Genomic DNA, 14606 nt, shown 5'->3' on the forward strand with positions numbered 1-14606 from the left:
ATACTGAAGTATGGGGACAATGACACAATTGTTTTTGTTTTGGCTCTTTGGCATAAAGAGCAAACCAGATGGGATGGTGTATCGCTGCAGAATGCTGTGGTAGCCATGCGGGCCTTGAATTCTAAATGAATCACAGACTGTCACCAGCAAAGCACCCTTTACACCATCACACCTCCTCCTCCATGCTTCACGGTGTGAACCACACATGCGGAGATCATATGTTCACCTACTCTGTGTCTCACAAAGAGCGGTTTGAAACAAAAATCTCAAATTTGGACTCATCAGACCAAAAGACAGATTTCCACTGGTCTAATGTCCATTGCTCGTGTTTCTTTGTCCAAGCAAGTCTCTTCTTATTGGTGTCCTTTAGTAGTGGTTTCTTCGCAGCAATTCAACCATGAAGGCCTGATTCACGTAGTCTCCTCTGAACAGTTGATGTTGAGATGTGTCTGTTACTTGAACTCTGTGAAGCATTTATTTGGGCTGCAATTTCTGAGGCTGGTAACTCTAATGAACTTATCCTCTGCAGCAGAGGTAACTCTGGGTCTTCCTTTCCTGTGGTGGTGCTCATGAGAGCCAGTTTCATCATAGCGCTTGATGGTTTTTGAGGCTGTAGTTCTTTAAGTTTTCCTGATTGACTGACCTTCATGTCTTTAAGTAATGATGGACTGTTGTTTCTCTTTGCTTATTTGAGCTGTTCTTGCCGTAATATGGACTTGGTCTTTTACCAAATAGGGCTATCTTCTGTATACCACCCTTAACCTTGTCACAAGACAACTGATTGGCTCAAATGCATTAAGAAGGAAAGAAATTCCACAAATTAACTTTTAACAAGCTACACCTGTTAATTGAAATGCATTCCAGGTGACTACCTCATGAAGCTGGTTGAGAGAATGCCAAGAGTGTGCAAAGCAGTCATCAGGGCAAAGGGTGGCTACTTTGAAAAATCTCAAATATAAAATATATTTTGATTTGTTTAACACTTTGTTATTTCATAGTTTTGACGTCTTCTACATTGTAGAAAATAGTAAAAATAAAGAAAAACCCTTCAAAGTAGTGGATTCGGCTATTTCAGCCACACCTGTTGCTGACAGGTTTATAAAATTGTGCACACACCCATGCAATCTCCATAGACAAACATTGGCAGTAGAATGGCCTTACTGAGGAGCTCAGTGGCTTTTAATGTGGCACCATCATAGGATGCCACTTTTCCAACAAGTCAGTTTATTACATTTCTGCCGTGCTAAAACTTCACCCGTCAACTGTGAGTGCTGTTATTGTGAAGTGGAAACGTATAGGAGCAACAGTGGCTTAGTCATGAAGTGGTAGGCCACACAAGCTCATAGAATGGGACCGCCGAGTGCTGAAATGCATAGTGCGTAAAAATGATCAGTCCTTGGTTGCAACACTCACTATCGAGTTCCAAACTGCCTCTAGAAGCAACGTCAGCACAGGAACTGTTCGTGGGGAGCTTCATAAAATGGGTTTCCATGGCTGAGCAGCCGCACACAAGCCTAAGATCACCATGCGCAATGCCAAACGACGGTTGGAGTGGTGTAAAGCTCCCCGCCATTGGACTCTGGAGCAGTGGAAACGCGTTCTCGTTCTCTGGAGTGATGAATCACGCTTCACCATCTGTCATTCTGACAGATGAATCTGGGTTTGGCGGATGCCAGGAGAACGCTACCGGCCCCAATGCATAGTGCCAACTGTAAGTTTGGTGAAAGAGGAATAATGGTCTGGGATTGTTTTTCATGGTTCGGGCCCCTTAGTTCCAGTGAAGGGAAATCTTAACGCTACAGCACACAATGTGGCAACAGTTTTGGGAATGCCCTTTCCTGTTTCTGCATGTCAATGCCCCCATGCACAAAGCGAGGTCCATATAGAAATGGTTTGTTGAGATTGGTATGGAAGAACATGACTGGCCTGCACATAGTCCTGACCTCAACCTCAACGAACACCCTTGGGATGAATTGGAACGCAGATTGCGAGCCAGGCCTAATCGCCCAACATCAGTGCCCGACCTCACTAATGCTCTTGTGGCTGAATGGAAGCAAGTCCCTGCAGCAACGTTCCAACATCTAGTGCAAAGCCTTCCCAGAAGAGTGGAGGCAGTTATAGCAGCAAAGGGGGGAGCAACTCCATATTAATACCCATGATTTTGGAATGAATGAGATATTGGACGAGCTTGTGTATTTTCTCGGAGTGTGTTGCGTGAGTGCATATGGATATTATAGGTGAATGCACCAATTTGTAAGTCGTCCTGGATAAGAGCGTCTGCTAAATGACTTAAATGTAAATGTAAAATATGGTTGTAGGAGAAGATGTACTGTAAATTGTTAATAACGCGGGCCAAGGCTGTTCGCCTTATCCTGTTTGTAATTTGCACTGTGTTCTTGCTCTGATCACTGTCAGAAATGTCTTTACATACACACAAACAAACACAAACACACATTAACTTCCTTTACCACTGATGGCCTTTGGGGGCAGATTTAACTACAGTTCTTCACTCCCACTTCTGTAATCCAGTTTTGGATCCTATTAAGGTTTTATGGTCCTCCGGCCCAGCTTGAGCCCTTAGAATGATTTTATAAAGATGGAAAGAGGGGACAGGCTGTTAGCCTAGGTACCAGACACACACATGCATAGAGATTATGGAGGGATATTTTGGCTCCATACTCTGCCTTTACATCTTCTGTTTGCCTGTAGCATAGCCCTGTCCGGTACTATTGGCTGTCAGTCAGTTGCAAAAGCATCTCCGGACTTTGACAAAAGCCATTTCCTCCCTCGAAATGTTGTTCCATCTTTGGAAAGCTGAATGGTTGGACTCAGAATGGCAGCCATTTTGTTCCATCATCTTTAGAAAGCTGAAAGAGGAGAAGGCGAAGTGGGAGGTTTTAATCTGTCCATGAAAAGGAAGTGAGGAAATGTTTGTTTGGAGGCCAATTACAAAAAATGTAATTGGTCGTTTGCTACGTGAGGCTTATTTGATCGAATAGAAATTTCGTAATGGTTAGGTTGTTACGAATGCACTTATCAAATAAAATAAAATAAAATTGTATTAGTCACATGCGCCGAATACAACCTTACAGTGAAATGCTTACTTAAAAGCCCTTAACAAACAATGCAGAACAAATATGAATAAGAAATAAAAGTAACAAGTAATTAAAGAGCAGCAGTAAAATAACAATAGCGAGACTATATACAGGGGTGTAGCGGTACAGAGTCAATGTGTGGGGGCACCGGTTAGATGAGGTAATTGAGGTGAAAAGTACATGTAGGTGTCGTGTCTTTGGCATCATTAAAGGTGAAGACTGTTATTTTATCAAATCAATTCTCTGTAATTATTATTACGTGATTAAACTAATCATGTAAATGTAATTAACTAGGAAGACGGGGATATTTTAATATCTAATCAATTAGTCTTCTATTTATGAGTTATTATTATTATTACCTTCGTCAGACTCATCTGAACGTTGTAAATTGTTGGTTATCTGCTTCAACCCACCCTTTACTATTAATCATCCATATACCAATTGGCTCAATTATTTACTAACTAACTAATTAAACAATTAGTTGTAAAACTGCCCCCCCCCCCTTCCCCTCCTAACAGGAGAGGGGGTTGTTCACATCTCTGCTAGCCAATTCACTGAAAGGGCTAGCGTCATAACAATAGAATAGATAATAACAGAGAGTAGCAGCGGCGTAAAATAGGGGGGGGGACAATGCAAATAGTCTGGGTAGCCATTTGATTAGATGTTCAGGAGTCTTATGGCTTGGGGTAAAAGCTGTTTATAGAAGCTTCTTGGACCTAGACTTGGCGCTCTGGTACCGCTTGCCGTGCGGTAGCAGAGAGAACAGTCTATGACTAGGGTGGCTGGAGTCTTTGACAATTTTTAGGGCCTTCCTCTGACACCGCCTGTTATAGAAGTCCTGGATGGCAGGAAGCTTGACCCCATTGATGTACTGGGCCGTACTCACTACCCTCTGTAGTGCCTTGCGGTCAGAGGCCGAGCAGTTGCCATACCAGGTAGTGATGCAACCAGTCAGGATGCTCTCGATGGTGCAGCTGTAGAACCTTTTGAGGATCTGAGTGGACGCACGTGGCATTTCGGCAACTATATCAGAGTTTTGCCTGATGTCATAGAGATAGATAGAGGACTTCTCAGGGCTATAACCCGTTTTAGCAAGGACGTTGCCAGTGAGGGCTTCCACCAATTTAACTTGGATGGAATTCCTATGAGTTGGGAGCAATCAGCCAACAAAGAAAATGTACCACTTTAAAATGGAGATTTTGATGCTGTCACATACGCTATAATAGCATAGATACAAAGATGAGTCCTCTATCTATCTCTGTGGCCTGTTGTTAATTTACATGTATATTTTTGCCATTTAGCGGACGCTCTTATTCAGAGAGACTTTTTCATATTTTGTTTGTACTCGTTCACACACGTATCTGCCCTCTCATTGGCTAGAATGGTCCCACCTGATCTCACCTCCTCCCGCCTACCTCCCATCTTGAGGACATGTGTCACATTTGTTTTGTGGATTTTAAATTATACAATGACTATGAGGTTAATGTGCAGAATGTCAGCATTAATTTGAAGGTATTTTCATCCATATTGGGTGAACCGTTTAGAAATTACAGCACTTTTTATGCATAGACCCTCCATTTTAGGGGACCAAAGGCATTGGGACAAATTCACTTATGTGTATTAAAGTAATCAAAAGTTCAGTATTTTGTCCCATATTCATACCACACAATGACTACATCAAGCTTGTGACTCTACAAACATGTTGGATGCATTTGTGTTTGTTTTGGCTGTGTTTCAGGTTATTTTGTGCCCAATAGAAATTAATGGTAAATAATATATTGTGTCATTTTGGAGTCACTTTTATTGTAACTCGGAAAATACTATGTGTTTAAACGCTTATACATTAATGTGGATGCTACCATGATTATGGATAATCCTGAATGAATCGTGAATAGTGATGAGTGAGAAGTTACAGATGCACAAATATCATACCCCCAAGACATGCAAAACTCTCACCGTTAAAAGTTTGCATATTTTAGGGGCGTATGATATTTGTGGGTCTAACTTTCTCACCCATTATTATTAAAGAATTAAAGTGCTTGAGTACAGAGCCCAAATAAATTAAGAATTGTCACTGTCCCAATACTTTTGAAGCTCACTGTATTTCCATTGTTAGAGCGGTCACTTGACTATCTTGTCAATATAATAGAAACTCTTTGATGGATATAATGGCCGCCATTTTGTTCCATCATCTTTGGAAAGCTAAATGGGTGGACTCGGATAGAACGACAGCCATTTTTCATAGCTAGACTGGGAAACCTTCTCTACTCAAACCTCTGAAGTAAGAGACTACAGTGGCTTGTGAAAGTATTCACCCCCTTAGCATTTTTCCTATTTTGTTGCCCTACAACCTGGAATTAAAATGGATTTTTGGGCTGTTTGTATCATTTTATTTACACAACATGCCTACCACTTTGAAGTCCCAGTCTCAAATCTCTGGAAGACTGAAACAGGTTTCCTTCAAGAATTTCCCTGCATTTAGCTCCATCCATCATTCCTTCAATTCTGACCAGTTTCCCAGTCCCTGCAGATGAAAAACATCCCCACAGCATGATGCTGCCACCACCATGCTTCACTGGGGATGGTATTCTCGGGGTGATGAGAGGTGTTGGGTTTGCACCAAACCTAGCATTTTCCTTGATGGTCAAAAAGCTCAATTTCTGCTCATCTGACCAGAGTACCTTCTTCCATATGTTTGAGTAGTCTCCCACATACCTTTTGGTGAACATCAAACATGTCTGCTTATTTTTTTCTAGAAGCAATGGCTTTTTTTCTGGCCACTCTTCCGTAAAGCCCAGCTCTGTGGAGTGTACGGCTTAAAGTGGTCCTATGGACAAATAATCCAATCTCCGTTGTGCAGCTTTGAAGCTCCTTCAGGGTTATCTTTGGTCTCTTTGTTGCCTCTCTGATTAATGCCCTTCTTGCCTGGTCCATGAGTTTTGGTGTATAATAATGGATAATAATGGATTTAATGGTTCTCCGTGGGATGTTCAAAGTTTCGGATCTTTTTTTATAACCCAACCCTGATCTGTACTTCTCCAAAACTTTGTCCCTAACCTGTTTGGCGAGCTCCTTGATCTTCATGGTGCCTCTTGCTTGGTGGTGTCCCTTGCTTAGTGGTGTTGCAGACTGGGGCCTTTCAGAACAGGTGTGTATATATACTGAGTTCATGTGACAGATCATGTGACACTTAGATTGCACACAGGTGGACTTTATTTAACTAATTATGTGACTTCTGAAGGTAATTGGTTGAACCAGATCTTATTTAGTGGCTTCATAGGAAAGGTTGTGAATACATATGCACACACCACTTTTCTGTTTTTTTTAGTATTTTTTTTAAACAAGTTTTTTTAAATATTTCACTTAACCAATTTGGACTTTTTTGTGTACGTCCAGTACATGAAATAAAAATAAAAATCCATTTCAATTACAGGTTGTAATGCAACAAAATACAGTAGGAAAAACGCAAGGGGGATGGATTATTTTGCAAGGCACTGTATATAGGTTATTTAAAAAAGTGTTAGGCTATACTGTAATCGTCCTTTGATAACATCCTAAACTTGTACCATAGGCAACCTTACAGTATGTAGTATCCAAAATGTCTCAAATCGTGTAAAAAGAGGAGGAGCCCAAACCTTCAGAGAAACACAGAGGAAGCAGACTCCTATAACCCCACCAGTCTAGGCAGTTCCGAGTGTGCCAGACAGTTATTGCTTAACAGGCTCCTTGTTATGTGACTAGCCCCTTTTGTGTTTTAATGAGCAGCTAGCAGAGAGGGTGAGAAAAGAAAGAGGGAGGTTGGAGGAGGAGGGGGAAAGAAAGAAAACAGGTGAGAGACAGTGAAAGAAGGCTTTTCAGAGCTTCTCTTCAGTCCTAATTGGGCTTGTGAGTGAGGGGCGCGAGGGGTCCCCCTTGAAGTGGGAGGAATAACAGGCAGGTAGGAACTCTCTCTCTCTCTCTCTCTCTCACTCACACACACACACACACACACACACACACACACACACACACACACACACACACACACACACACACACACACTCCTCTCAGGTGGAGTGCCTATCTCTTTCAGTCTCTAGTGTGAGGTCAATGTGTTCCCACAATATCTCTATTTGCATGTCCTGAATTACAAATCACGTATCGGTATTTTCTTGATTTTGTGTACGTGTTTATTTCGGTGTAAAAGAATAAACATGTGTTCGCTCCCAGCTGCGTTTTGGTCCGCTTCCTCGTTACCTGACGCCGAACGTTACAGAACAACCCACCGAACCAGGACCAAGCAGCGGGAGGATAAGGAGCGCGAGAGATGGGCTCGCGAGGGGAAGGAGTTCTGAACCTGGGAGGAGATCATGTCGGGGAAAGGACCCTGGCGGAAGGATTCCCAGGTCGAGGAGGTGATGCCAGCCGGTGGAAGGAGTCGCAGGCGGCGGTCGAGGAGGCCCGGAAGACAACCCCAAGAAATTTTTTTGGGGGGGCTAATGGGGTGGTCCGGAAGGGCAGAGGAAGAGCCTAGACCACTGCTCTCGTGGGGGATAACGGCGAAGGAGGAGGCAGAGATGTGGCAGGTCCTGGAGGACCTGCGTAGGGACAGCGTGGAGGAAGAGCCTTGGGTGGCAGAGGTGCGCACGGTATCGCCAGTGCGCCTGCACAGCCCAGTGCGCTCTGTGCCAGCGCCCCACATTTGCCTGGCTAGGGGGAGTGTTCAGCGAGGACGTGTTGTGCCGGCTCAGCGCTCCTGGCCTCCGGTGCCCCTTCTCGGTCCGATGTATCCTGCACCGAGGACGCGCACTGTGTCTCCGGTACGGCTGCACAGCCCAGTGCGTTCTGTGCCAGCGCTCCACACTTGCCAGGCTAAGGTGGGCGTTGAGCCAGAACGGGTGATGTCAGCTGTGCACTCCAGACCTCCAGTGCGCCTCCTCGGTCCAGGATATCCGGCGCCGCTTATGCGCACTGTGTCGCCGGTGTGCGGTCACGGTCCAGCACGTCCTGTGCCAGCACCTTGCCCTTGCCGGGCGAATGTGGTGCGTGTCCACAGTCCAGTCCGGCCCATCCTTGCTCCCCGCACCAGGTTAGTGGTGCGTGTCCCCAGTCTAGTCCGGCCCGTCCCTGCTCCCCGCACCAAGCCAGTGGTGCGTGTCCCCAGTCCAGTCCGGCCCGTCCCTGCTCCCCGCACCAGGTTAGTGGTGCGTGTCCCCAGTCCTGTCCGGCCCATTCCTGCTCCCCGCACCAGGTTAGTGGTGTGTGTCCACAGTCCTGTCCGGCCCATCCTGGCTCCCCGCACCAAGCCGGTGGTGCGTGTCCCCAGTCCAGTCCGGCCCGTCCCTGCTCCCCGCACCAGGTTGGTGGTGCGTGTCCCCAGGCCAGTCCGGCCCGTCCCTGCTCCCCGCACCAGGTTGGTGGTGCGTGTCCCCGGTCCTGTCCGGCCCGTCCCTGTTCCCCGCACCAGGCCCACGGCGCGTGTCCACAGTCCGGCACGGCCTGTGTCCGGTCCACCGGTGACCAGTCCTGTTCCGGTCAGCGGCTCCGCTCCGGAGCCTGAGCATGCCGCTCCACCGTGGTCCAGTCCGGGCCAGAGGGGTAGGGCTAGGGTGGAGGCAGGGGGAGAAACACGCCCGGGGCCAGAGCCTCCACCGAGGGTGAGGCGCCCACCCGGGTCCCCCCCCTAATAGACTTTAGGTTGGTGCGCCGGGAGTACGCACCGTTGGAGGGGGGGTACTGTCACGCCCTGACCAGGGGAACTCTGCTATTTTGGTCAGGGTGTGGTATTTCTATGGTTTATTTTCTATGTTTTGTTATAGCCTTTCTTTGTGGTTTATTTCTATGTTGGGCTCGGGGGTGATTTCCAATCAGACAGCTGTCGCTAGTTATGTCTGATTGGGAATCACATTTAAGTTCCTTTCCCCCCACGATGTTTGTGGTTTGTTGTCTCTTTGATTTTGAGCAGCTAACGTATCGGTATTTTCTTGATTTTGTGTACGTGTTTATTTCGGTGTAAAAGAATAAACATGTGTTCGCTCCCAGCTGCGTTTTGGTCCGCTTCCTCGTTACCTGACGCCGAACGTTGCACACACCCCATTTAGGCCCCCTCAGATCAGGTCTATGTCCCTCCTGCCCACCCCATGCCCCTCACTCCCGCAAAGAGGGCCTGAACATGAAAGTCACACATATGCCCAGGCCCTGAGCAGGCAACTAGGCCCAACCCCTACTCTTACACTAGCCCAAGCCAATGGCAGGTACCAGATGCTCAGCATGCTCTGCAGACCTTACTGTTCTGAGGCCAAACCACACGACTAACAACATTGGACACTTTATGGAACACAAAGCCTTCACTATCTCACCCTGGAATATCCAAGGCCTGAGGTCATCTGCCTTTGGCCTAAAGAGCAGGAACCTGGACTTCACCAAATAAATCAAATACAGACATCGTCATCATACAAGAAACATGGTAGAGAGAAGATGGACCCATTGGTCGCCCTCTAAGTTAGAGGGAGCTGGTAGGCCCATCCACCAAACTACCAGGTGTGAAACGGGGAAGGAACTATCACAGGGGGTATGCTAATTTGATATAGAGCAGACCTAACTCACTCTATTAAATGAATCAAAACAGGAAGATTGTACATTTGGCTAGAAATTCTAAAGGAAATTATCTCAAGAGAGAAAAATGTCCTCCTGTGTGCTACCTATATCCCCCCACTAGAATCCCCATACTTTAATGAAGACAGCTTCTCCATCCTGAAGGGGGAAATCAATCATTTCCAGGCCCAGGGACATGTACTAGTTTGTGGCAACCTAAATGCCAGATCTGGACAAGAACCTGACACCCTCAGCACACAGGGGGACAAACACCTGCCTGGAGGTGACAGGATTCCCTCCCCATATGCCCCCCTAGGCACAACTACAACAACATAGTCGGACGCTGGGTATGTACATAGTCAATGGTAGGCTTTGTGGGACTCCTATGGTAGGTACACTTATATCTCATCTCTTGGCAGTAGTACTGTAGACTACTTTATCCCTGAACTCAACCCAGAGTATTTCAGAGTATCCACACTCAGCCCACTGACAACCCCTATCAGACCACAACAAAATCACAGTCTACTTGAACAGAGCAATACTCAATCATGAGGCATCAAAGCCAAAGGAACGGAATAATATTAAGAAATGCTATAGATGGAAGGAATGTAGTGTGGAAACCTAACAAAAAACAATTATGCAACAACAAATTCAATCCCTTTTAGAAAACTTCCTGGAATAAACGTTCCACTGTAATAGTGAAGATGTAAACTTGGCAGTAGAAAGCCTAAACAGTATATTTGACCTCTCAGCTTCCCTATCAAATCTAAAAACTTCAAATAGAAAACCTAAGAAAATGAACAACAATGACAAATGGTTTGATGAAGAATGCAAAAACCTTAGAAAGAAATTGAGTAACCCATTCAACCAAAAACATAGACACAGAAAATCTGAGCTTATGCCTTCAATATGATGAATCACTAAAACAATACAGAAATACACTATGGAAAAAGAAGGAACAGCACATCAGAAATCAGATCAATGTAATTGAAGAATCCATAGACTCTAACCACTTCTGGGGAAATTGGAAAACACTAAACAAACAACAACACAAAGAGTTATCTATCCAAAACTGAGATGAATGGGTAAACCCCTTCTCGAATCTTTTTGGTCCTATAACAAAGAACAAACAGCAAAAACATTTACATGATCAAATACAAATCTTAGAATCAACTACTAAAGACTACCAGAACCCACTGGATTCTCCAATTACATTGAATGAACTACAGGACAAAATACAAACCCTCCAACCCAAAAAGACCTGTGGTGTTGATGGCATCCTCAAAGAAATGATAAAATATACAGACCACAAATTCCAATTGGCTATACTTAAACTCTTTAACATAATCCTTGGCTCTGGCATCTTCCCCAATATTTGGAACCAAGGACTGATTACCCAAATCCACAGAAGTGGAGACAAATATGACCCCAATAACTACCGTGGGAAATGAGTCAAAAGCAACCTTGGGTAAATCCTCCACATTATCATTAACAGTAGACTTATACATTTCCTCAGTGAAAACAATGTACTGAGCAAATGGCAAATTGGCTTTTTACCAAATTACAGTATGACAGACCACGTACTCACCCTGCACACTCTAATTGACAAACAAATAAACCAAAACAAAGGCAAAGTCTTCTCATGCTTTGTTGATTTAAAAAAAGCTTAAGACTCAATTTGGCATGTGAGGGTCTGCTATACAAATTGATGGAAAGTGGTGTTGGGGGAAAAACATACAACATTATAAAATCCATGTACACAAACAACAAGTGTGCGGTTAAATGGGCAAAAAACACCCACATTTCTTTCCACGGAGCTGTGGGATGAGACAAGGATGCAGCTTAAGCCCCAACCTCTTCAACATATATATCAATGAATTGGTGAGGGTACTAGAACAGTCTGCAGCACCTAGTCTCACCCTACTAGATTCTGAAGTTAAATGTCTACTGTTTGATGATGATCTGGTGCTTTTGTCCCCGACCAAGGAGGGCCTACAGCAGCACCTAGATCTTCTGCACAGATTCTATCAGACCTGCGCCCTGACAGTGAATCCAAGTAAGACAAAAATAATGGTGTTACAAAACAGTTCCAGTTGCCAGGACCACAAACACAAATTCCATCTAGACACCGTTGCCCTAGAGCATACAAAAACTATACATACCTCAGCTTAACATCAGAGCCACAGGTAACTTCCACAAAGATGTGAACAAGCTGAGAGACAAGGCAAGAAGGGACTTCTATGCCATCAAAAGGAACATAAAATTCGACATATCAATTAGGATCAGGCTAAAAAATACTTGTGTCAGTTATAGAACCCATTGCCCTTTATGGTTGTGAGGTCTGGGGTCTGCTCACCAACCAAGAATTCACAAAATGGGACAAACACCAAATTGAGACTGCATGCAGAATATTGCAAAAAATATCCTCCATGTACAACGTAAGACACCAAATAATGCATGCAGAGCAGAATTAGGCCGATAACCGCTAATTATCAAAATCCAGAAAAGAGCCATTCAATTCTGCAACCACCTAAAAGGATGCGGTTCCCAAATCTTCCATAACAAAGCCATCACCTACAGAGAGATGAACTTGGAGAAGAGTCCCTTAAGCAAGCTGGTCCTGGGGCTCTGTTCACAAACACAGACCCTACAGAGCCCCAGGACAGCAACACAATTAGACCCAACCAAATCATAAGAAAACAAAAAGATAATTACTTGAGAAATTGGAAAAAATTTACAAAAAAAACTGAGCAAACCAGAATGCTGTTTGACCCTAAACAGAGAGTACACAGTGGCAGAATACCTGACCACTGTGACTGACCCAAAATTATGGAAAGCGTTGACTATGTACAGACTCAGTGAGCATAGCCTTGCTATTGAGAAAGGCTGCCGTAGGCAGACTTGGCTCTCAAAAGAAGACAGGCTATGTGCACACTGCCCACACAATGAGGTGGAACTGAGCTGCACTTCCTAACCTCCTGCCAAATGTATGACCATATTAGAGGCACTTATTCAGATTACACAGATACACAAAGAATTCAAAAACAAACCCAATCTATTGGGTGAAATACCACAGTGTGCCATCACAGCAGCAATATTTGTGACCTGTTGCCACAAAAAAAGGGAACCAGTGAAGAACAACCATTGTAAATACAACCCATATTTATGTTTATTTATTTTCTCTTTTGTACTTGAACTATTTGCACATAATATGACATGTGTAATGTCTTTATTCTTTTGGAACTTTTGAGAGTGTAATGTTTATTGTTCATTTTTATTGTTTATTTCACTTTTGTTTATTATCTAGTTAATTTGCTTTGGTAATGTTAACATGTTTCCCATGCCAATAAAGCCCTTAAATTTAAATTTAATTTAATTTAATTGAGAGAGAGTGAGAGGTGGATGGAGAGAGAGAGAGAGAGAGAGGGAGAAAAATTAGAGAGAGAGAGAGAGAGGTGGACGGAGAGAGGGAGAGAGGGAGAGAGTTGGAGAGAGAGAGAGAGAGAGAGAGAGAGAGAGAGAGAGAGAGAGAGAGAGAGAGAGAGAGGTGGGGAGAAAGATAACTGCAGCATCAGATTTACACACTAACCGCAGCATCAGATTTACTGTGGCCTGGTGGAATGATTTAGCGTGGCCTGGTGGAATGATTTACTGTGGCCTGGTGGAATGATTTACTGTGGCCTGGTGGAATGATTTACTGTGGCCTGGTGGAATGATTTACTGTGGCCTGGTGGAATGATTTAGTGTGGCCTGGTGGAATGATTTAGCGTGGCCTGGTGGAATGATTTAGCGTGGCCTGGTGGAATGATTTACTGTGGCCTGGTGGAAGGATTTACCGTAGCCTGGTGGAATGATTTACTGTGGCCTGGTGGAATGATTTAGCATGGCCTGGTGGAATGATTTACTGTGGCCTGGTGGAATGATTTAGTGTGGCCTGGTGGAATAATTTAGCATGGCCTGGTGGAATGATTTAGCGTGGCCTGGTGGAATGTATTTAGCATGGCCTGGTGGAATGATTTAGCATGGCCTGGTGGAATGTATTTAGCATGGCCTGGTGGAATGATTTAGCGTGGCCTGGTGGAATGATTTAGCGTGGCCTGGTGGAATGATTTACTGTGTGCTGGTGGAATGATTTAGCGTGGCCTGGTGGAATAATTTAGCGTGGCCTGGTGGAATGTATTTCTGTATCATTGTCTCTCAGAGACAGTCCTGCTGCTGTGAGAACAATTGTACATTTTCAACATCCCCTTCCCTTCAGCCTTAACTCCCAGGGGAGGAGAGGAGTGGCTACCTAGCTAGGATTATTTTTTTGTATACTGCAATTCAGCTTCTAGCTGTGTACATGAAATAAACTAAACTAAATCTCCCTGTCTGGTCCACAGTCAACTCGGGGGACGGCCTTGACTACAGCCAGCAGAAGAGGGAGAACATCAGAGCGCTGATCCAGGAGACCCTGGAGGTGTTTGAGCGCTGCGTGGGCGAGGACGCTTTTATCAACATTAAATACTTGGTGCCCACCTACGAGTCCTGCATGCTCAACTGAATGGATGGACACAGTTGCAACCACCCAACATCGTTAACTCACCCTCAACCCTTCAATCACCCAACATCGTTAACTCACCCTCAACCACCCAACATCGTTAACTCACCCTCAACCCTTAAACCACCCAACATCGTTAACTCACCCTCAACCCTTAAACCACCCAACATCGTTAACTCACCCTCAACCCTTAAACCACCCAACATCGTTAACTCACCCTTCAACCACCCAACATCGTTAACTCACCCTCAACCCTTCAACCACCCAACATCATTAACTCACCCTCAACCACCCAACATCGTTAACTCACCCTCAACCCTTCAACCACCCAACATCGTTAACTCACCCTTCAACCACCCAACATCGTTAACTCACCCTCAACCCTTCAATCACCCAAC

At 44.8% G+C, this 14606-nt stretch overlaps 1 protein-coding gene across 1 annotated transcript in view; it reads left to right on the forward strand.

Annotated features, from left to right (window-relative positions):
* LOC115172156 (parkin coregulated gene protein homolog) overlaps positions 1–14241 on the forward strand; it is a 240298-nt gene extending 226057 nt beyond the window's left edge. The window contains exon 5 of the mRNA XM_029729317.1: positions 14051–14241. Within this exon, the coding sequence (XP_029585177.1) occupies positions 14051–14211 (161 nt within the window). The 3' untranslated portion in view covers positions 14212–14241. The remainder of the gene's footprint in view (positions 1–14050) is intronic.
* Positions 14242–14606: the final 365 nt, after the last annotated feature.

This window comes from Salmo trutta, chromosome 33 (genome assembly GCF_901001165.1).
Source record: "Salmo trutta chromosome 33, fSalTru1.1, whole genome shotgun sequence".
NCBI lineage: Eukaryota > Metazoa > Chordata > Actinopteri > Salmoniformes > Salmonidae > Salmo > Salmo trutta.